This window comes from Lynx rufus, unplaced genomic scaffold (genome assembly GCF_022079265.1).
Source record: "Lynx rufus isolate CCGP_SWC_20201006 ecotype Redwood Valley unplaced genomic scaffold, mLynRuf1.p SCAF_6, whole genome shotgun sequence".
Classification (NCBI taxonomy): domain Eukaryota; kingdom Metazoa; phylum Chordata; class Mammalia; order Carnivora; family Felidae; genus Lynx; species Lynx rufus.
This window is the reverse complement of record NW_025814878.1, coordinates 69,226,794-69,251,314: the sequence shown is the minus strand read 5'-3', so window position 1 is coordinate 69,251,314 and position 24,521 is coordinate 69,226,794. Positions and strand designations below refer to the sequence as shown.

The following is a 24,521-nucleotide window of genomic DNA, read 5'->3' as shown; positions in this document are numbered from 1 at the left end:
ATGGATGTGTTTACTTTGTGAAAATTTTAGGCTGTAGATTTATAATCAGTATATAAATTATAAGTAAAAAGTAACAAAACTAAAGAAACCCTAGGTGTTAAACTTTACATTTCTTGGAGCACTTGGGTGGCTCAGTTGGTTGAGCATCTTTTTGATTTCAACTCAGGTCATGATCTCACAGTTTGGGAGTTTGAGCCCTGCATTGGGCTGTCTGGGCTGACAGTGTGGAACATACTTGGGATTCTCTCTCTCTGCCCCTTCCCTGCTCACTCTCTCTCTCTCCCAAAATAAATAAATAAACATTAAAACAAAAACAAAAACAAAAAAAACTTTCCATTTCTTGTGTCTGGGTGTAGCAGTATGTTAATTTTTAAAAAGACCTGCAACAGGGTGACTGGGTGGCTCAGTCAGTTGAGCATCCAACTTCAGCTCAGGTCATGATCATATGGTTCCTAAGTTTAAGCCCCACATTGGGCTCACTGCTAGTAGCACAGAGCCTGTTCCAGATCCTATGTCCCCCCCACCACCTGACCCTCCCCTGCTCATGCTCTCTCTCTCTCTCAAATAAACATTAAAAAAATGTGTCTATTGCAAATGTAGAACCAAAAGTTTTAAAAAATAATAAAAAATAAAGACTTGCAACAGTGGGCAGTAACTTTTAAAAGCAGTAAGGAGAGAATGAAACAATATATCTAATCTGACTATATGCCTATATTCCTTCTCTGGCAGCAATAAGAAAGGTTACAGATTCTCTAAATATTAAGGCAAGGTTTGATTTTTTTAATTAGAAAAACTAAGCATTGGTGATTATCAAGTGGGAAAATAAAATACATATAAGCAGGGATATGCCACAGAAACTAGAAAGTCTGCCATTAAACATCTGGTCTTATTTTATTTCCCAATTCCAATCACTAATTACTATTGATTTTACATCCTGAGTAGCTCTCTTCCACAGCTCCATTGATCCGTCCTTATTTTCTCACCCCTAAATTGTAGCAACAGCCTCTAAACTAGTCTCCTTCCAAGCTAGCTCCCTTCTACCCACCACAAAGCTGTTAGAGTAACCTAAAACATGTATTTGAACATATTATCCCCCCCCCACCCCGTATAAACCTTCAATTTCTCAAACCACAATATATCAAAGTAAGAAAAGTGGAGCTGCACTAATTTTAAAGGGGTGGGAGAAAGATGTCTGCCAGCAGCTGTGACCATTACTTTCTTTTCACCTCCCACTACATCCTATGAGTCACATCTGAAAACTCCAGTTACACAGTTCAAAAATCACTGGCTTCCATGATCAATTACACTCCTTCAGCAAAGTCCTTTTAGTCTTTTGATGATCTGATTTCTAAAGGGCCATATAAGAACTGGTTAAGGGGCGTCTGAGTGGCTCAGTTAAGCGTCCTACTTCGGCTCAGGTCATGATCTCATGGTTCGTGAGTTTGAGCCCCACGTCAGGCTCTGTGCTGACAGCTCAGAGCCTGGAGCCTGTTTCAGATTCTGTGTCTTCCTCTGTCTGCCCCTCCGCCGCTTGCACTCTGTCTCTCACATTGTCTCAAAAATAAATAAACATTAAAAAGAAAATTAAAAAATAAAGAAATAAATATAAACTGGTTAAGAACTAAGCCAGACTCGGGTTTTAGAGTGAGTCCTGCTACCAAGCAGCTATGAACTTGAGAAAATTATTAAAACCCTCTAAAGCCCAGTTCTGGTAAATTCATCAATAATAGCACCTATTTTATAGGTTGTGTGATTTCAGAAAATAATGTAAGTAATTAGTATTATGCCTAATACAGAGCAATAACCAATAAATATTAGCTGCTAGAATATAGTATCTTCACTGCCCACATCCTCCCTCACATTTTGCCCTCCAGCTTAATGAACACCTTGTTTCAAGGCCTCTCTTTCCTTTCAAAAGCTCTTCCTAAACCATGAAATACCTTTTTCCACACACTATCAGTTATAGAAGTATAGAAGTATAACTTCTAGTTATACTTTCTGATTGCCCCTCTCAACAGTTATTCATTTCTTCCTCTGTACTAATAATATACATTGCACATTTCTTCCATTATTGCCTGCATTTACATTATATTGTATGTACCTGTTTATATGCCTACCTCCCCTCCTAGATTGAAATTCCTAGAAGAAAGTGACCATATCTTATTTTTCCTTCTATTCCTGGAGCCAAGTCCAGTTCCTGCCTATAGTAAAATCTCAAAAAATGTTTTTAAATGTTGGAGCTTACATTTACTGAACACCAATAAGTGCCAGGCAGTCAGCCAGGAGCTTCCCTTAAGATCTTTCTTTCTTTTTTTTTTTTTTTTAAAGAAATTAATGAAGTGCCAAAGACACATAATACTCTTATTAGAGGTCTTATCTTCAGCAGACCTCATCAAATCAGCACTCTCCAATAAAAATGTAATGTGAGCCACATATGTAGTCTTAAATTTTCTAGTACCTACACTTTTTAAAAAGTAAAAAGAAACAGGTGAAATTAATTTTACAATATATTTTATTTAAACCAATATATATCTAAAATATTATCATTTCAACATGTAATCAATAAAATATATAATAGGATACTTTACCTTCCTTTTTTCTTACTAAATCCTCAAAATCACATCTCAATTTGGGCTAATACATTCCAAGTTGTTTATTAACAGCCACATGTGGCTAGTGGCGACCATACTAGACAGCATAGTCCTAAATCAAGGAATCTTGAAGATGAAAAAGGACTTACGGAATAAATGAAAAAGAAAAGTGCCAACAGTTTGGCATTTATGCAGCATACTTGTAGCCGAAGGATACAAATTGGAAAAGAAGATAAGTAGGTAGGATTCAGGAGCCTAATGCTATTCTTCAACTAATTAGCATTCAACTTAATTCAGTACATATCTATCAACTACCAACAAAATATCTGGCACTACAGTTAGTGCTGGGAACAAATGGGACCCTACTCTCTGCCTTCAAGGACTTGACTGTTTTCTCAGATCAATGGGGAAAAAAAGTCTCTAAAAGAAGTAACTAAAATATATATGTTACCCAAAAGGTACATATAAAATGTGACTGCAACAAAGAAAAGGGAGCATTTTATTCCTACATTATGTGGAAACCGTGACAAGTATCCTGTCCTCCACTTTACTCTTCAGCCAGTGTCAAAACTGGGATCATAATTCAGCAGGACAGACTTGCTCCTTATAGCTCATGTCTCCTTTTGGAATTACAAAATAGTATTGTCTTACCATAAAGATGGCTATTGTTATAAAGTTAAGCAATATCTAGGTAAAACAGTGCTTTCTTTGGCTAAAATGTCCATTTAAATTAGACATGGGATCCAAAAACATTTCTAACTTACCATTTGAGTTGCATATTTCATAATAACCAACTACCTAGTCAAGAATTGATTAGGTGGCATATATTAAGATGTTCCTTGACTAAAGTTTCCATAGTATTTAATATTTTCCGCCTGAGTATATTTGACAATATTAAATAAATCTGTTACCTCTGAGAGAGATGCATCAACCTTGGAAGAAATTTTCAAATCTAGCCATGGCTGGTAGTTTTCAAGTAGTAAGGAAGGCCTAAAGAAAATCATACAATTAAAATGCTTGAAATCCAAAAGGTAATTGGAAGGATCAACACATAAAAAATGTTTAACTTACCTATGTCGTTTACATTTCACTTTACCACAAACAGCACAGCTACGACCTTGAGGAAATAATTCTTGAAGTCCTAACTGCTAAAAAAGGGAAATGAGGAAGGGGAGAGATTTGCCTTTACTTTACACTTAATCTTTACTAAAGAGAATAATCTCTTCAAAAGCTTATCAATGTATAAAGTCAGCAAATTTTTAAAAAAATTATCACTTGTATGCTGTAACACTGAAATCATTCCTTGTAATAAATACTGCTGGCTAAATTAAACTGCCAAATCAAAGAGAAAAAATACCTGATGAAATGCATTATAATACCTAAGCCAAATTTCCAAGCTTAAAATTAAGGACAGTTGTTATGTTCACTTATTAAAAAAAGAAAAATCGGACTATATTTGAAAATGATACTCTACTGAAAAAAATGTAAGAAAAAACTATTTTTTATTTCTCTAAAACCTTAACTTCAATTAGGAGAAAGAGAAGTAATGTTCCTGACAAAATATGGGGCATCACTGGGGGCGTTTGGGTGGCTCAATCAGTTAAGCGTCCCATTCTTGGTTTCGGCTCAGGTCATGATCTCATGATCATGGGATCAAGCCTCGTGTCTAGCTCCACACTGAGCATGGGGAGCCTGCTTGAGATTACCTTTCTGACCCTCCCCCACTCGTGCACACATGTGCACATGCTGTCTTTTTCTCTCAAAATAAATAATCATTCAAATATGAGGCACCCCCTTCCTCTGTGTTTTTTTCTTAGTAGAAATACCAACAAATCTAAAAAGAGGGACTGAATTAACTTGAAGAATTATTAAGCAAGACTTCAAGATACCTACACACTAGTGACTGTGCCTACTCGACATAGATTCAGTATACTACCACCCTAATGAAATTTCAGATATACAAATTATTTTGGTTAAGCAAACTTCCTCATTATTTCTGTCTCTTTTTATGGAGCAAAAAGACATTTAGGAAATTAACAGAGTTAGATCATTTAATCCAGAGTTCCCTAATTGTGTCTGTGCCTCAGAATCACCTGGAAAGCCTTTAACAAATACTGATTATGAGGTCCTAACCAAGAACTATTCCATCAAAATCTGGTGGGAAGGCCTAGGAATCTCTATTTTAAAGATTCCTCAGGTGATTCTACTATACAACCAATCTGGGAACCTCTGTCTTAATTTATTGTCTTCATGGTTAATATGCAGTTAGAGGACACTCTAAAATTATAGATCTCAGGGCACCGGGGTTGCTCAGTAGGTTAAGTGTCCAACTTCAGCTCAGGTCATGATCTCACATTCATGAGTTCGTGAACTGTGCTGACAGCTCAGAGCTTGGAGCCTGCTTTGGTTTCTGTGTCTCCCTCTCTCTCTGCCCCTCTCCTGCTCACACTCTGTCTCTCACACTCTCAAAAATAAATAACATTAAAAAATAAAATAAAATTATGGATCTCAACTTTTTGAGAATTTTGTATTTTCTTTTCATAGCTCCCTGTAGAACTATATACCTTCAAAAATATACACATAAATTTCATTCTGAATATGTTCTTATGTCTTCCACTATTAAATAATAGCAGATGGATTTTTTAAATCACCGCTTTAACATGCTTTCAGTAATAATATTAAACAGCACAGATGCTGACTCTTTCAAAAATAAGAACACAAAAATTTTACCTTGGGTTTGTATTTTATTGTGAAGAATATATTTGGTAAGAGAGAATCTGGTCCCAATGAGCAATAGAAGGTAACAACTCCAGCAACAAATGACCAGAAGATCATTAAAACATGAAGATACCTTAGAAATAAATGAAAATAATTATTACAACCAAACAAAAGTATAAAATTTAAGTTATTCCTTCAATGATTCAATAAGTATTTATTAAGCACCTACCATATCAGACTGAAGACAGATCTCCAATTGTCATGTCTCTGATATATTTATTTAACTCTAAGGATCACAGAATGCATGCTATCAAATGTACATTTCATTTAAAGTATATGAAAGTATAAATTTTCAGTATTTTGTAATTTGGTACCTAGGTTTGACTAGTCTATATTTTTCCAAAAGACCTTCCAATAATATTGGTAGTATTAATACACCATCAAAATTCTGATTATTTTTCATTAAATAAAAAAAAAACTTCACTGACTGACTAATATTTTGTGCTACCCAGTACTACACTCTAGGGAGACAATTGGGAACAGCAATGCCATGATCTTTACATGCATGGAAAACATGATCTAGTAGATGTAACAGGTAAGTAAATGAGCACAATACAGTGTGATCATGTGTTCTATATTATGACAAGAGAAAGCATACATGATATGGGAACACCTCAGGCAGAATATATAACCCAAATTTAAAAGGACAAAAAAGCTTTTTTCAAAGAAAGCAGTATCTATGGAAAAGCTTAAAAGAGTGAGTAGCAGAAACCCAACAGAAAAGAATAGGGTAGAGAAATGAGGGACTTGGAAAGAGACAGGGGAATTCAAACTTGGGAAAACCACATGAACTAAGATTTGAGCATAGCTCCAAGGACGAAGTGGCTTTAAGATGAATCTTAAAACAAAACAAAACAAAACAAAACAAAACAGGGGTGTCTGGGTGGCTGTCAGTTTAGAGTCCCACTTCAGCTCAGGTCATGATCTCATGGTTCATGACTTCAAGCCCCATATCAGGCTTGCCGCTGTCAGCACAGAGTCCACTTAGGATCCTCCATCCCCCTCTCTCTCTGCCTCTCCCCTGCTCATGCTCTCTCTGTCTCAAAAATAAACATTAAAAAAAAAAAAAAAAGAAACAGAAGCCAGATGATATGGAGTCATAAAATAAGGCATCTTAACATGTCTCAATACAGGCAGTCCTCATACTGCACAGTCCTGATATGCACAAATTTTTGTTAGCACAATTTTGTGAAACACCAGTCCCCCAACAACACAGTTCAAATCCCAATTACCACATTATGTCTATTAATTGATAACTGTGTAAGGTACAAACTGTGGTGCTAGTTCTTCAGTCCACAAATCACTATGTAGTGGTGAGAGGAGAATGAAGCCAGGCCACAGAAAGAGAAAAAGGGAAGTGAAGAAAGTACTGGTTGCATTTTAAATTCCGGTTCTACGTGTCTCTGAAGCCTAGCTACTACAACTCCAGTTCTTTCTGCACTTACAAAAACTTCCAAGGATTCCACTCTTTGCCAAACCTAGTGTGAGTTTAGTTTCTGTCATCTACCACAAGTAATATCTAGGAGACAATGAAGAGTTTTAAGAAGATTTTAGGAATTTTCAAAGTTTTACGAAGGAGAGTGGTATCACTAGACTCTATAATCAAAAAACCACTCTGGCTGCAGTATAGAGATAGCAGCCTAAACTGGAAACATGCAGGCTAATTAGAAAGCTGCAGTAATCCACAGGAATAAAAGGATAGCCAATACAGAGATAAAAAGCTGATTGTTCTGCAACACCTAAAAGGAAGAATTAAGAGGACTGAGTTGTTGATTATGTGAGCTGAAGGAATAGGTAAAAAAATCAGTTCTCTTTGGACATGCTAAATTTCAAGTGTCTTAAAACATGGCAAGCCGAGATGCTTCACGAGCAGTTAAATATTGGGTAGTTTAAATCTCTGCAGAGAATATGGGCTAAGGAAAAGATTTTGGGGATTATCACATAAGGTCACTGAAGTCATGGGAATAAATGAAATGACCAAAGGAAAAGCTACAGAATGAAAAAAGAAGAGAAACGTTTAAGAAATAAGCAGAGCCAGATAAATTTATAAAGGAATTAGAAGAGCTGGGAAGAAAACCAAGGATCAAGTCATAAAAGCTGTCAAGGCAAAAAAATCAATCAATCAATCAATCAATCAATCAACAGGGACAAAGTAGTTAACATGATCAAATATTTGTAAAATTAAGTAAAAGACAGCTTAGCAACTGAGAAGTTTTAGCAACAAAAAAAGGCACTGATGAACTGGCAAAAGCAATCTTAGTAGAATGGCAAAGGACCACAGTGGATTACAGAGTGAAATGGAAGTAAAAAAGTAAAGTTGGTAAATGTGGTGAATTCACTTTTTAAAGGAACGACAGGCTAAGGTGGTGGCTGGAGGAAGATAATGAGTGAAAATGTTTAGTAAAACCTAATCATATTTAAATGTTGACAGGATAGCAGAAGAAAAGAGAAAAAAAGGAAGGAGAGAAGAACTAATTGAATAACATCCTAGTGAAGACAGCAGTAGTTGGGATTCAGAGCCTAAATAGAATAGTAATAAAAGGGGGAGATATCTCTTCCCAAATACCAGAGAGAAAGAACAGATGGATGGGAATGCAGTTAAACCTGTCAATTCAGTAGTGAGGATTAAAATATAGTGGCCTTCAAGTGAAATAGGAGATGCTCAGAGAAAAGGCAAAGGTTGCAAGATAAGTTCTAGCAGATTGGGGAAGTTCTGAAACAGCTGCTCAGGAAAAGTAAAGAAAAGGGTATTCTGAGGAACTGCTGGACAATACTGAAGTTGAAGAGTTAAATTTACAGATTTGGGACTTTCTCTTAGCATTCAGTGACCAAGATATAAGCACTAAAAAAGCAAGCAGCATCATTGATCCAAAATTTGAATTTTGTCAGGTGAGTGCATAGAAAGGAGTTAAGGATTCTGGTAAGAGAGTGGTTGAAGTGATGAACCACGGATTCTAAGCTAGACCAACTCTAAACTGCATAGGAAAGCAACAACAGAAGTGAAATAACAGATAGGAAGAAAACAAAGGAGTCAGGGGGCTGAGAAGTAAAGGAGCAGGTACAATGTGACTGACTGAATGAAAGAAGTAGACAATGGTCAGCAAGAAGGATACTTGTTTTTTAAGATTTTGGAGGTAAAGCTCTTTCTGGTGATAATAAGGGCCACTGTATGTTGATCCAAGTGGAAGGCTGAAAAGGAATCACCTCAAGAAAGACTATTTGGTTGGTTATTCACACAAGCACTGAAGTCACCTAGAATGATGATAAGATTTAAAATGGAGAGAAAGTTTATAACCCACAAATCAAAGTCATCTATAAATGAACACAAATGACCTGGAGATTGATATCAATGAGAAAACAGACAAATGGCATATGTTTCAAAGGAGTAAGAGACTGCTTCCTTGTCAGAATGATTGGTACCAGACTTACCTTCAAACCATAAACAACTATAAAATAGGACAAAACATATGCAGTAACTTTCAGGCACTGGACAACAGGTAGTAGAGGATTGTAATCTGATTGTAACCAAGCACACAATTGAGTTCCACATCCATCCCAGTTCTCTGACTGGGAACAATGTCCCAAGTACAGTATGGATACAAAAGATTACAGAAGACCTGGGAGCTCAGAACTGGGAAATATACAGCACCAAGTAGTAAGAAGTGAAGACGGATGATTAGATTGTGCTTACCTATTAACACACAGTGGCCAAGTAAATATAAAAGCTCTGAAACAAAGACTCAGCCACCAAACCAAATGAATTGCCTGGTCTTAATGTTGGCTGCAGAACAAAATAAAAACCCCTTAAACTTGTATGGTCCCTTTCAGTCTGGCCCCAGTTCACCTTTCTACTCTTACAGCTTCCCATTCCTTTTTTTTTTTTTTTTTTAAGGTTTATTTATTTTTGAGAGAGAGTGAGTTTGTGTATGTGAACGAACAGGGGAAGGGCAGAGAGAGAGGGAGACAGAGGACCCAAAGCGGGCTCTGTGCTGACAGTGGAGACCCCAATGCGGGGCTCAAATTCGTGAACAGTGAGATCATGACCTGAGCTGAAGTCGGACGCTTAATGAACTGAGCCACTCAGGTGCCCCCCCCCTTTTTTTTTTTAAAGTAATCTCTACACCCAACATGGAACTTGAACTCACAGCCCTGAGATCAAGACTCACATGCTCTACTGACTGAGCCAGCCAGGCACCCCTCTTCCCATTCCTTTATCCAAAGCTTCACTCTAACCAAAATAGCATACCTGACATCAAGCTTTAAAAAAACAAAAAACAAAAAAACCCTATGCTTGGAAACTAACCCAAATTATAGAGATATTTCTAAATTTTTTTTAAGTTTATTTATTTTTGAGAGACAGAGACAGAGAGATAGAGAGATGGAGGGGAGGGGCAGAAAGAGAGGGAGACACAGATCCAAAGCAGGCTCCAGGCTCTGAGCTGTCAGGGCAGAGCCCAATGCAGGGCTCAAACTCATGAACTGTGAGACCATGACCTGAGCTGAAGTTGGACACTTAACCCACTGAGCCACCCAAGGCACCCCTTAGAGGTATTTCAAAGAGGAAATTATGAAATTCTTGTCCACAGCTGCTTACCAAAAATCATTTTGACCAAGACAGACATGACTCAGAATTCAGAATTTTTAGGTTTTGAACAGTACATATTTCATATATAATTTAACACCTCCAGTGAGATCTAATGCAATACTCCATAACCACATATTAATACCTCTGCAGCAAAATATATGAACTATAAGAAATAAGTAAATCAGAAATAAATACTATAAATAGTCTCATGTCTATTCAGGTCAGGTTTTGTCATCAAATGTAATTGGTGTCAGTCAAATCTAGGAGAAAAGTTACTTCTTCAGAGCCTTCTGATTTCAAAATTACAGATTAGGAATTATAGACCCGTACTCAGACTGAAAGACAATGTATGGACTATAACTAAGGCAAGCAATAACTATGGTATTATTTAAGAAAAATATCTGTATCTTTATTTTTATTTTTTTGAGAAAGAGAGAGCATGAGCAGGGGAGAGGCAGAGAGAGAGGGAGACAGAGGATCCCAAGCGGGCTCTGCGCCAACAGCAGCAGGCCTGTTCAGGAACTCGAACTCACAAACTGAGAGATCATGACCAGAGCCAAAGTCAGACACTCAACCAATTGAGCCACCCAGGTGTCCCCAAAATCTGTATCTTTAAATGCATTACCCCTGTGGTTCTCAACGAAGAGTGTTTTGTCCTCCAGGGGACATTTGGCAGTATATTTCTGATAGTCACAACTGTGGGGAGAGGGGAAGGAAAGTACACTATTGACATCAAATGGCTAGAGGCCAACGCTCCAGCTAAATATCCTACAATGCACATGCCAGTCCCCCAACAACAAAAAATTATCTAACCCAAATTATCAAAAGTGCTCAGGTTGAGAAATCCTGCACTAATCAGAGACAAATGTTAAAACCAACAAGCTAAACACTCAGAAAGTTGGGGAAAAATCAGGATCCAAACACAGAAAAAGGAAGAAAATAATAAAGAAAGGAATCAAAATCAATAGACAACAATGACGAGACAAATAACAAAATACAAGCTAGGTTTTTGAAAAATTAATAAAATAAGTAAACCTCTAACTGGAAACTAGTGGAGATTACTAGGGCACCAATTATAACTTAAAATAGTGATAATTACGGGTTCCTGGGTGGCTCAGTTGGTTAAGCATCCGACTTCAGCTCAGGTCATGATCTCACAGTTGGTGAGTTCAGGCCCCACTTCGAGCTCTGGGGTGACAGCTCAAAGCCTGGAGCCTGCTTCAGAATCTGTGTGTGTGTGTGTGTGTGTGTGTGTGTGTGTGTGTGTGTGTCTGCCCCTCCCCCACTCATTCTGATTCTCTCTCTCTCTCTCAAAAATAAACATTAAAAAAGATTTTTAATTGATAATTAAACTAAAAGAGCAAGTATTTATTCTACTTTTCCAATTTGAGCTGTACTAAATTGTAACTAAATAAACCTAACAGATGAAGTAAAGCAATTCTAGACGGAAAAAAAAAAGAATTCAAATTTTAAAATATACACAGAATAAAAAATATGAGAAAATCATCATGTTGCAACCTATAATGAAGTAACTCATCATGTTGCAACCTATAATGAAGTAACTCATTCAGGGAATAAGTGATAAAAACCCAAAGAGAAGGTTTGTTGGGCAAAGTATTAGCTGTCACTACCCAATTCCACAAAAAGTGAGGCAACTCCATCTGATGTGGAATTATCCTCTCAGGTGACATAAGATGTACATAACATCACCAAAGCATTCTGCACACACACACACAAAAATCTAAATATGATTGAACTTATAAATCTAACACCTTGTCTCCAAAAAAAAAAAATTGCAGGTGAAGACATAAAACAAAAATCAAAACAAAAAAACAAACCAAGACACCATGAGGAAACTATTAGCAAAAGTGAAAAAATGACCCAGTTTCTTCAACAAGTCAATGGTGGGGAGAGGAGAAAGAAGTAGGTAATGAAGAGTATTCTATATCCAGGTTGACAAACTATGGCATGTGGGCCAAATGCCACCCACCTTGGTATGGCTCTCAAGCTAAGAGAAGTTTTTACATTTTTTTAAAGGTTCTTAAAAAAAAATGAATATGGGACAGAGACCTGATGCAGCCCAAAAGTCTAAAATATTTACTATCTGACACTTTACAGAAAAACTGTGCCAACTCTTGTTTTAAATTATAAGAGATTTATAAAAGCTTAAAAGATGTAGATGTAGATCTACAATGAGTGGATCTATTTTAGATCCTGATTTGTATAGTATACTATAAATTTTTATACAATTAGGAAAATTTGATTACAGACTTGTTATTAGATATTAACCACTATTAATTTTTTAAGGTTATGGTTTTGTGTGGAAGTGATTTTTTAAATGGGGAAAGTTCAGATTTTTTTTTTTAAAAATGCAAGATATTGCTGGTTATTGAACCTGTGTGATGAGTGCTTGGAAGTTCCTTGGACTCTCTTTTCTTTCTATGTATGCTTGGAAACTTTCAAAACCAAAGTCAATAAAAAAGACAGTTTTAGCAAGACCAAAAAATAAAAGAAAAAGAGAAAATACAAAATATATAAAGTATAGAATAAAAAAGAAATAATCACAGGTAAAACTGAAAAGAAAAATGAAACTATGAATAATTATGTTCATAACCTGGATAACCTGCAGGACATAAATTTCTAGAAAAAGACAAAAATGCTAGAAATTATTATGTGAAGAACTAGGTAACTTATATAGACCAATTATCATTACAGAAATTAAAACAGTAATCAGAGATCTGGCTGAAGGAAAAAAAAAAAAAAGGTCCTGACCCAAATGGTTTTACCAAACTTTAATGAGATAATCCCTATCCTATACAGATGGCTTCAGGAAAGAAAAAATTAGAAAAAGCTGGTAATTTAGAAGGATTAATATAATTTTAATTCCCAAATCAGATAAAGACAATATAAGATGAACATTAGGTCTATTTTAATTTATGAAGTATTAAGTAAAATATTAACTAAAACTAGCAGTGTATCATAATGAATAATAATACATCATAAGAAGGGCATGTTTTTAAATAGCTCATTACCTTTAAATCTATATCATCACAGACTAAAGGAGAAAAAAAAAATCTAAACAGTGATGCCTCTTGACCTAACCACTAGTTTACAGACAACAGAGAGGGAAAGGAATATACCCAACAACACTACAAGGATATAAACAACAAAAGCTAGACTATAAAAAACTCCAAAAACATATGGCCCAGTTTCTTAAACAAATAAATTGCAAGGTTAAAACAAAGTAGGCTGTGTGTGAAGGGGAGGTAGCTTTCAGATCAAAAGATCATACTTGGATCTTGATTTGACTAACTGTAAAAAGTTGTTTACAAATAAGATTCATTATGGATAGAGTAACAGACAAAAACATGGTAAAGTATGTGAAAATATAGTAAAATATTAATAATGGTAAAATCTAGGCAGTACATAACTGGTCATTTATTGTAAATTCCAACATTGCTGTATGCTTAAAGTTTTTTTTTTCATAAAATGTTGGAGGGAAATTCTAACAAATTCAGGGAAATCTGAACATTTAGTGGATATTTGATGACGTTAAGAAACTATTTTTTTTTTAATGTGATGTGGTCTTGTGGTTATGTAAGAAAAAAGGACTCTTGTCTATTAGAGATACATACTGAAATGTTTAATGTTTATAAATAAAATATGTGGGATTTGCTTTAAAATAATTGGGGGGGGAGATATTTGACTTTGAGCTCATAATTTTTTAAGCTGGGTGACAATGGTTTCTAAGAGGCTTCATTATATAATTCTATTTTTACTTATATATGTTTAAAATTATCCATAAGATTTTTAAAATGAAAAAAAAAAAGGCGATTAAAAAGAGCAGCGGCACTTAGGTAGCTCAGTTGGTTGGGTGACTGATTTAGGCTCAGGTCGTCATCTCAGGGTCCTAAGATGGAAATGGAGCCCCCACTCCATGTCAGGCTCAGAGCTGGGTGTGAAGCCTGTCAGCCTGCTTGAGATTCTCTCTCCCTCTTCCTCTGTCCCTCTCCCACTCATACTAGCTCTCTCTCTCTCTCAAAAAAAAAAAAAAAAAAAAGACATTAAGAGCAGATCTAAATGTAGAGATTATTGATGTTCATGGATGAAAACTTTAAAAACAGTAAAGATATCAATTCTATCCATATTAAGTTACAAATTAAGTAACACTGTGGTGGCATTAAATATGACTGCAAATTCTCTGACACTCTTCACATAAAAAAGCAGGAGTTTAGGGGCACCTGGTTGGCTTGGTCTGTAGAGCATGCAGCTCTTGATCTCACAGTTATGAGTTCAAACCCCACATTGGACATGGAACCTCCTTTAAAAAAAAAAAAAGCAGGAGTTTAATTTCTTTCCCCTTAAATAGGGGTTAGCCTTAATAATTCACCTCAACTAAAAGAATGGGGCAGAGATGCAACTACCTAACTTCCAAAGGTAGGTCATAAAATGGATATGGCTTCTGACAAGGTCTCTTTCTCAGGATGCTCACTTTTGTAAGCCAGCACCATGATGAGGAAAAAAGCCACATGTAAAGGTTGTATATACAAGTTCTGGGCTGTAGTACCACCAAGATCACACTCAACGATAAGCATCAACTGTCACACATGTGAATGAATAAGCCAACAAATTACTATTCTAGCCCCTTGCCTTCATATATCTAGCTGATGCACAGTGAACACAGACCAACTCCTGTCCAAATTACAGTTCTGTAAGCAAATTAGATGTTGTTGTTGATTTAAACCACAAATTTGAGGGATGGTTTATGTGACAATACATAAACAAAACAGAAACTACATTCAAAATTCCAGCTCAATCTTTTGAGAAATTTGACATATTCATTCTAAAATGAATAGGGAAAATAAACGTTTAAAAAGAGCTATGCCACATTTCTAGTGCTAATGGCAATAGGGAAAATAATAGCTGAGAGCTGAGATCAGACTGAAAAGAGAGAGGAAGCCATGTATCTGAGATATGCTTGTTTAAGTGAAAGATCTACACTGGTTCTTAAAATGGAAAACCATGTATCTGTTTTGTGGGTTTTTTTTTTAATTTATTTCAGTGATTTAGTTTTTATTCCTGTAATATTTGTTTTTCTTTGCAGATTGTTTTTAATTTAAATTGTGGAATTTTTACTTCTCTTGAAATGTATTATGTACTGTATTTTTAGAAATCTTATTTTTAAATAAATATTTTTCAAAAACAAAAAAACAAAAAAACAAAACAAAAAAAAAGAGCTATGCCAACTTTGGGAAAGAAGGGCCAAGAGTGAGAATTTGTCCTAGCAAATATAAAACCACACTGTAAAACTTAACAGTATTGTTTAAAAAAAGAAAAGGAAAGAAAAAATCTGTTACTGTTATAGGAAGAGAAAAATAAAAGAAACAGAACTTGGAGTGAAAGATCTATGAAGTTTGGTAACAAAATACATGACACTCTAGAGTCTATCTGTCTGGGTTAAAATCCTGGCTATGACACAATGCAAATTACATACCCTCTCTGACTTGTCTGGTCCTCTATAAAATGTGGCAATAATAATACCTAATCATAATGTTATTATGATGATTAAATAAGATCAAAAAAGTGCTTAGAATAGCCTGTCACATACTAAGTTAAGTGTATGTAAGCCAATTGTGGTAATTTAAAAAGTAATAAAAAACTATCAATGAAGTAAAAAGACAACCTATGGAATGCAAAAAAAATTTGCTACCCATATATCTGATGAGATTAATATCTAAAATAAATAAAGAATTCAGGGGCACCTTGGGTAGCTCAGTCGGTTGAGCGGCCGACTTTGGCTCAGGTCATGATCTCACCGTTCATGGGTTCAAGCCCCACATCAGGCTCTGTGCTGACAGCTCAGAGCCTGGAGCCTGCTTCGGATTCTGTGTCTCCCTCTCTCTCTGCACCTCCCCCACTCATACTCTCTTTCTCTCTCAAAAAATAAACACTAAAAAAAAAAAAAAATCATACAATTCAATAGCAAAACAACAAATAACCCAATTAAAAAAGTGCAGAGGACCTGTTGCATGTCAAAACTCTGTAGAAATGATATAGCCAGTAAAGTGATACTAGCTCAGTGCTTCAAGATGACTGTCTGTGTTTATAACCTTGAGAAAGTGTAGACTTTATATAACAAATGCGTGAGAGCTCTCCCTCCTAACTTTGTTACCCAAATGTGGCCTTAGATGGTTTTCAACTGTTACATATTTTCTCTCTGATGTGGAAGTTGAAAGGTCTTTTCTGGCACCAACAGGCAAAACCACTAAATATGGAAAACCTGACTCTTTATCAGCAATGTTGTCAGAGAAAGATCATAAAGGGGGGGAAATATGAAAGTGAATAAAGAAAACACCACTTCAAATGAAGCTGGGAGGTCAGAAAGGGGATCTCTCACAGCCTACCACTCATTAATTGCAGACCCCAACATGAAGAGAAATACCTCGCACTGCCAACAGGAAGAAGCCTACCTTACTACCCCAACAAGGGGGAGAAAGTTTCCATGTACAGCAAGTCCAGCCAGTGAGAATATACCACAACTCTATCAATGCAATCCCTACCAAAATAACCCCAACATTCTTCACAGAGCTAGAACAAACAATTCTAAAATTTGTATGGAACCAGAAAAGACCCCAAACAGCCAGAGTAGTGTTAAAAAAGAAAATCACAGCTGGAGGCATCACAATTCAACACTTCAAGTTGTATTACAAAGCTGTAATCATCAAGACAGTATGGTACTGGCACAAAAACAGATCAATGGAACAGAATAGAGAACCCAGAAACTGACCCACAAATGTATGGTCAACTCATTTTTGACAAAGCAGGAAAGATTATCCAATGGGAAAAAGACAGTCTCTTCAACAAATGGTGTTGGGAAAACTGGACAGAAACATGCAGGAGAATGAACCTGGACAACTTTCTTACACCATACACAAAAATAAACTCAAAATAGATGAAAGACCTAAATGTAAGACAGGAAACCATCAAAATCCTAGAGGAGAAAACAGGCAATAACCTCTTTGACTTCAGCTGTAGCAACTTCTTACTAGACATGTCTCCAGAGGGAAGGAAAACAAAAGCAAAAAATGAAGTATTGGGACCGCATCAAGATAAAAAGCTTCTGCACAGCGAAGGAAACAATCAACAAACTAAAAGGCAGCCTACAGAATGGGAGAAGACATTTGCAAATAACATATCAGATAAAAGGTTAGTATCCAAAATCTGTAAGGAACTTACTAAACTCAACACCCAAAAAACAAATAATCCTGTGAAGAAATGGACAGAAGACATGAACACACATTTCCAAAGAAGACATCCAGATGGCCAACTGACACATGAAAAAATGCTCAACATCACTCATCATCAGGGAAATACAAATCAAAAACACAATAAGATACCACCTCATATCTGTCAGAATGGCTAAAATTAACAACTCAGGCAACAACAGATGTTGGCCAAGATGCAGAAAAAGAGGAACCCTTTTGCACTACTGCTGGGAATGCAAACCAATGCAAACTGGGAGAGGTGCAGCCACTCTGGAAAACAATATGGAGGTTGCTCAAAAAATTTACAACCACTTTAAAAACCATTCAAAAATTAGAAACCATTAAAAATACAAAAATTCTGATTCAAAGGGGCACATACACCCCAAAGTTTATGGCAACACTATCAACAATAGCCAAATTATGGAAAGAGCCCAAATGTCCACTGACTGATGAATGGATAAAGAAGATGTGGTACATACATACAACGGAATATTATGCAGTGATCAAAAAGAATAAAATCTTGCTATTTGCAACAACGTGGGTGGAACTAGAGTGTATTATGCTAAGTGAATTAAGTCAAAGAAAGATAAGTATCATATGACTTCACTCAAATGTGGAATTTAAGAAACAAAACAGATGAACATAAGGGAAGAAAAGGAAAAAGAAGTTAAAAAGAGAGACGGAGGCAAACCATAAGAGACTCAAATACAGAGTTATGGTCATTAAGGAGGGCACCTTTTGGGATGAGTAGTGGGTGTTATATTTAAGTGATGAATCACTAAATTCTACTACTGAAATCATTATTACACTATATGCTAACTACCTTGGATTTAAACAAAACTTAAAAATTAAAAATAGTAAAACATTTGTATATTTTTTCAAAAAAAAAAAAAAAACATATGCCACCACTCAAGTTCTTCCAATGGACTTTTACTCAAAGAAGCCCCTGCCATCTTCTCCTTTTCTCTATTAACATTCCTCTCGTTTGATTTTCAGACTTGTCTTTGCTTTCCCATAGCAATTGCAATTGTTCTGCTATTCCTGAATAAACTCATTTTGCTGGTAAAAAAATAATTAATTAATTAGTTAATAAATAATAATGCAAGAGAACCTAAACAGACATTTCTCCAAAGAAGTTATAAGAAATACCAACAGGTACATGAAATGATTCTCAATATCACTACTCATCAGGGAAATGCAAATTAAAATCACAATGAGATATCCCCTCACACCTGTTAGAATGGCCATCATCACAAAAAGGAACTACTGGGACCACATCAAAATAAAAAGCTTCTGCACAGCGAAGGAAACAATCAGCAAAACTAAAAGGCAACTGACAGAATGGGAGAAGATATTTGCAAATGACATATCAGATAAAGGGTTGGTATCTGAAATCTCTAAGGAACTTATCAAACTCAACACCCAAAAAAAAAAAATAATAATCCAGTGAAGAAATGGGCAGAAGACATGAATAGACACTTCTCCAAGGAAGACATCCAGATGGCCAACCGACACATGAAAAAATGCTCAACATTTTTCATCATCAGGGAAATACAAATCAAAACCACAATGAGATACCACCTCACACCTATCAGAACGGCTAACATTAACAACTCAGGCAACAAAAGATGTTGGTGAGGATGCGGAGAAAGAGTTTGCATTGCTGGTGGGAATGCAAGGTGGTGCAGCCACTCTGGAAAACAGTGTGGAGGTTCCTCAAAAAATTAAAAATAGAACTGCCGTATAACCCAGCAATTGCACTACTAGGTATTTATCCAAGGGATACAGCTATGCTGTTTCAAAGGGACACATGCACCCCAATGTTTATAGCAGCACTATCAACAATAGCCAAAGTATGGAAAGAGCCCAAATGTCCATTGATGGATGAATGGATAAAGAAGATGTGGTGTACATATATACAATGGAGTATTACTTGGCAATCAAAAAGAATGAAATCTTGCCATGTGCAACTATGTGGATGGAACTAGAAGGTATTACGGTAAGTGAAATTAGAGAAAGACAAATATCATATGGCTTCACTCATATGAGGACTTTAAGATACAAAACAGATGAACATAGTAAAGGGAAGCAAAATAATATAAAAACAGAGAAGGGGACAAAACATAAGAGACTGTTAAATGTGGAGAACAAACAGAAGGTTACTGGAGGGGTTGGGGCGGGGGATGGGCTAAATGGGTAAGGGGCATTAAGGAATCTACTCCTGAAATCATTGTTGCACTATATGTTAACTAATTTGGAGGCAAATTAAAAAAATAAAATTTAAAAAAAAGAAAGAATGGCCATCATCAAAAAAACAAGAGATAAGAAATGTTAGTGAAGATGTGGAGAAAAGGAAACAAGGGTTTGGTGTACTGTTGGTGGGAATGTAAATGGATACAGCCACTATGAAAAACAGTTTGGAGGATTTTAAAAAAATTAATACAACTGTTTTATAATTCAGCAACTCCACTTCTGAGAATATACCCAAAGGAAACAAAAACACTAACTTAAAAAGATATCTGCACTTGCATGTTCACAGTAAAATTTTTACAACAGTCAAGATATGGAAACAACCTAAGTGTGCATCAATGGATGAATAGACAAAGAAGCTGTGGTATTTATACACAAAAAGAATATTATTCAACCATAAGAAATGAAGAAATCCTACCATTTGGGATAATATGGATGGACCTTAAAGGTATTATGCTAAGCAAAATAAGTCAAACAGAGAAAGAAAAATAGGGTATAATCTCACTTATATGTAAAATCATAAGGAAAAAAACCTCATACAGTAAGACATCAGACTGTGGTTACAAGAGGTGGAGCATAGGGGACAGGAAACTGGAGGGAGCTGGTCAAAAGGTACAAACTTTCAGGAATAAGATAAATAAGTACTAGGGATATAATGTACACCATGATGACTATAGCTAACAATTAAACTACAATTAACTAAAACTACAACGACCTACTAGTATACATTCACTAAAATGACTAAACTAAATCCACAGACAGTATCAGACAGAACAGTCAAATGTTTTTGGCAGGGGTGAAAATTAGTATAACTACTTTGTAAAGCTATCTGGCAGTATCTACTTAAGTCAAACAAACCCATACACTATAACTAAGCATTTCCATTCATGGGCATATACCCAAAATAAATAAGTCTACCAAAATAAATATATATGAGAATATTCATAGCATTAACAATAGCCAAAAACTATAAACAAGTCAAACGCCCTTCAACAGAAGAATGGATAAACAAAGTGTGTCATATTCCCAGTGGAATACTGCATAATAACAAAAGAGACTGAAGTACTGATATACACAACAGTATGGATAAATCTCAAACACAGAGTGAGAGAAAGAAACCAGATACAAGAGGACCACATAATTACATTCATATGAAATCCAAAAACAAGCAAAACTGATCCATGGTGACTGAGGTTACTCACAAAGGTGTCTGCTGGCATGCTAGAATAAATGAGATAAAAATAACTGCTAACATTTAATAAGAGTATGTTCTATATGCTGAGCACCAATTTAAACACTTTCCATGTATTAACCACTTAGTCATCAAAATAATCATATAATGTAGGTACTAATATTATCCCTATTTTACAGATAAGGGGACTGTGACACGTAAAAGATCACTTATCCAAAGTCACATAACTGATTAATGGAGGAGTCAGAATCAAATTCTTACAGTCACACTTAGGTTCAAAACTTTCACACACAACCATAAATTGCCTCAATAATTAATGAAAACTCTTAATACAATACCTGGGCCAAACAAAACACTCACAAAGTGTTAGTTAGCTATTACTACTATTACCATTATTATTAGTAGCATTAACTTAAAATATTCCTTAGTATAACACTCAAATACTCAATACTATGATTGCTAATTATATCTATGCTCCTACTTTTCCCTAACACTACCATAAAGGTGATATCACAAATAATTTGAAATATATGAAGTATGTTACTCTATTCCTCCCACAAATCACTTACAATAGCCAAAAGGTATATCTATTTATCTCTCCACAGATAACATTCATAGCCTTAATTGCTATCAAAAGAAAAATTTATATACTAAACAATACTTTGAATACTTTCAAGGCTATAAGAGAAAAAGTTAATTTTGAAAAAGAGTATTATTCTAAGTTTTACTACATAGAGGTAAAGTTCCAAATGTACATACTAACCATTAAAGATTTTAAACTGAAAATTTCTTTTTTAAGTTATTTCTATAAACTAACTGGTGAAATACCTGTGTAAAAATCACTTTTTGAAGGTATGCATTAAGTATATCTTCTCATTTCTTCTAATCCCATCATTACGCCCCTGGTATTTTTATATTTTACATACACACACACATTTTTTTTTTTAATTTCTGAATAGATGTGCCTAGTATTCCCCACTCCTAGAAGGGACCACATTTCCTTATGTAACAGTCTTCCAGAGATAGCCAAAGCATACATAAACACACGTTTATATGTAAATATGAATGTACACACATATATTTTTTCAGTTTTTTAAGTTTAATTATTTATTCTGAGAGAGACAGGGAGGAGCACAGAGAGAGAATCCCAAGCAGGCTCTGCACCATTAGCACTGTGCCCGACGTGGGGCTCGAACTCATGGACAATGAGATCAGGACCTGAGCAGAAACCAAGAGCCAGATGTTCAACCGACTGAGCCACCCAGGTGCTCCGTGAATGTGCACACGTACTTTAATGAAAATCACACAACACGCTGAAAAGCACCCTATATAAACTGTCTTGCACCTTCCAAAGGCTTCTTCCTGTTAAAAGGGTACCTAACCATTCTTTCATTTTATTTACTTATTTAAGTAAACTGTACCCCAATGTAGGGCGTGAACTCAAGACTCTGAGATCAAGATTCCATGCTCTATGGACTGAGCCAGCCAGGCACCACAGGGTACCTAACCATTCTTTTAGTAAAGACAGTTCTATGATGTTTAAGATCACTTTTGCTGGTTTCAACACTAACAAAGGAAAGTACCAAAAACAGTCTGAAAAAAAATTCTTTGTTTGAATAATACAAATAAAGATACAGGGTACAGATCAAATGGTATTCTATGACTTAACAACATAGAACACTAGACGCTATAATTAAGTAGACAACCTCAGAAATCTAGTTCAACCTGATCCTACATGTCCTACTTTGGACACCTAAACTGACCCATCTACTGAAGGAGACAGGTTAAAAATTCCTGGACAAAAGTAAAGCACAAAAAGTTAACCTTTCATATTAAAGCTGTTAATCTAGAATACCTTCCAGATGACAGAAAGCGAAGTACTTAATTAATTTCCACTCTGCTAAGGATTCTTAACAGAATTCCTTCAGGTATTCCTGAAATCAAACATCTTACTATCACAATCAAATCACATTAGATCTCAAATGATATTTTCCAGTAAAATATCAATCGTTATTTAAACCTAGTATTATATAAACCCAGAGTCCACTAACAAGAAAGCAAAATGGCTAGGGAAAAAAAATCTGATCCAACCGTCACACGCAATGGTTGCCTTAGAGCAAAATTAAATAACCAAATTCCTGGTGAACGCTTTCCCATTCCTCTCTTTAGGGATCAACTACCTCGGTAAAGGGTAAGGATGCTTTCATGTTCAAAACATCAGAAAAAACATCATGTAGATACTGTTGCTGACAAGTGTCTCAGACTTCTTTCCGCCAAGAGCAAATCCGTAAATAATTTGAAGTTCTCCTCCACTACCTACTTCATCATTTTTAGAAATAGCTAACTGAAGGAAATCAGTTTTATTTCAGGGGCAGAACTTTCCGATTTCAAAGTGTCAACTGAATTTACCAATTTTAAACTTTCAGTCTTCCCTTTTCGAATATTCTAGAGATGTCAAGACAGACCATTTTACTTTGACTTCGATTCAACAAATCTTTACAATTACCCGTTTTAACCAACCACACTTTGAGGAAAGCTTCAGCTACAAGGCTGTGTGTGGCGCGCGCGTGCTTCGGCTGCGTGACTATGTGTATGTGTGCACACGTACATGCTTATGCAAGCTGTGTGCGCACGCGCGCGCCTCAGCTGTTAAGACTACATATGTGTGTGCTTTGGCCGCAAGTCTGTGTGTGCGCGCACACTGGCTGCAAGGATGCGTGCACGACTGTGCGCGCTGCGGCTATTAAGACTGCGTGCATGTGTGCGCGTGTGTGCGCGCAGCGGCTGTAAAATCGTGTGCGAGTGTGCGCAGAGCGGCTCTATGACTGTGTGAGTGCGAGTGTACGCGCACGCGCGCGGTGAGAGCGAGGGGAGTCTGCCTAAGACTGTGGCTGCTACAACACCTAGAACCCTCTCGTCAGCTGACTGGACCGCCCCTGCAAGGTCTCTAATTGAGACGTACATATACATTTCACTCCTCTGAAAAACAACGATGATGGAGGGCCAGGTTACAAGAAACAGGTGAAAACTAGGTAAGAATCGGGGCCAGGTGTCTCAGAAGACCCGGCCTCAGGAAGGGGGGCACTGGAACGCACCCCACCCACGCTCGCACTTCCGGGCCCGGACGCTCCGCCCGGCGCCCCAAGGCCCCTCTTCCCAAGGCCTCGGAGCCGGCCGTAAGTCCCGCAGCTGCGCAGCCCGGGCGGTCTCCACACAGTGAAGCAACCCGGGCCTGCGCCTGCGGCCTCGCAGAACAGCCGCCCGCCAGCTCCCCGCTGCAGCGTTACCTGTTGAGAAGTAGGGAGGCGACGCTGAGGCAGAGCAACAGGAAGCAGAACAGCGGGTACTGGCGGCAGATCTCGCGTCCTACGTCGAGCCGGAGCCGCTGCTTCAGCTTCTCCCCCATCGTCCGCACCCAGGGCACCATCTCCGTTTGCGTGGCTGAAGCTGTGCTACAGGTTGAGGCCGAGGTTGAGGCGACCCCCATCAACCTCCCGCGTCTCCGCCCCCGCCGACCTGGCGGCTACCCACACAGCCGCCGACCGGCGGACCGACCGCCGGCTGCAATCGCCCAAAGCCCCGCCCAAGGCCCCGCCGCGCGTGCGCGGCCTCCTCCCCCCGTCCCCCCCCTCCCCCCCCACCACAGCCGGCCAAGGGGACTGCCGCACGACGTGCCCGAGATCGTCACCCCTTGGAGGCCCAGCGCGTTCCGCAGCTCCTCCCTCCAGGGCAGGGTCGCGCGCCGGCCTCCCAAGGAGGGCCCGACTTCACTGGCTACTGGCCTGTTTTGGAAATCGGGGGGTAAAGTTGCAGCACCCAGTAACCTTCGCCTGTATCGCGGAGGAGAGAGAGAAGGTTGT

The 24,521-nt window shown here is 37.2% G+C and overlaps 1 protein-coding gene across 8 annotated transcripts in view; it reads right to left on the bottom strand.

Annotated features, from left to right (window-relative positions):
* The window catches only part of SNX14 (sorting nexin 14), an 81,693-nt gene extending 57,474 nt beyond the window's left edge, over nt 1-24,219 (bottom strand). For 3 of the 8 annotated variants that reach the window (XM_047103254.1, XM_047103247.1, XM_047103253.1), the window contains exons 1-4: nt 23,949-24,219; nt 5,322-5,442; nt 3,663-3,739; nt 3,503-3,581 (exon numbers count right to left, since the gene is read on the bottom strand). In XM_047103254.1, coding sequence (XP_046959210.1) covers nt 3,503-3,581; nt 3,663-3,739; nt 5,322-5,442; nt 23,949-24,148 — 477 coding nt within the window. In that variant the 5' untranslated portion in view covers nt 24,149-24,219. The remainder of the gene's footprint in view (nt 1-3,502; nt 3,582-3,662; nt 3,740-5,321; nt 5,443-23,948) is intronic. The other 5 variants (XM_047103246.1, XM_047103248.1, XM_047103249.1 and 2 more) reach the window with 3 other exon arrangements.
* Between the last annotated feature and the right edge of the window lie 302 nt (nt 24,220-24,521).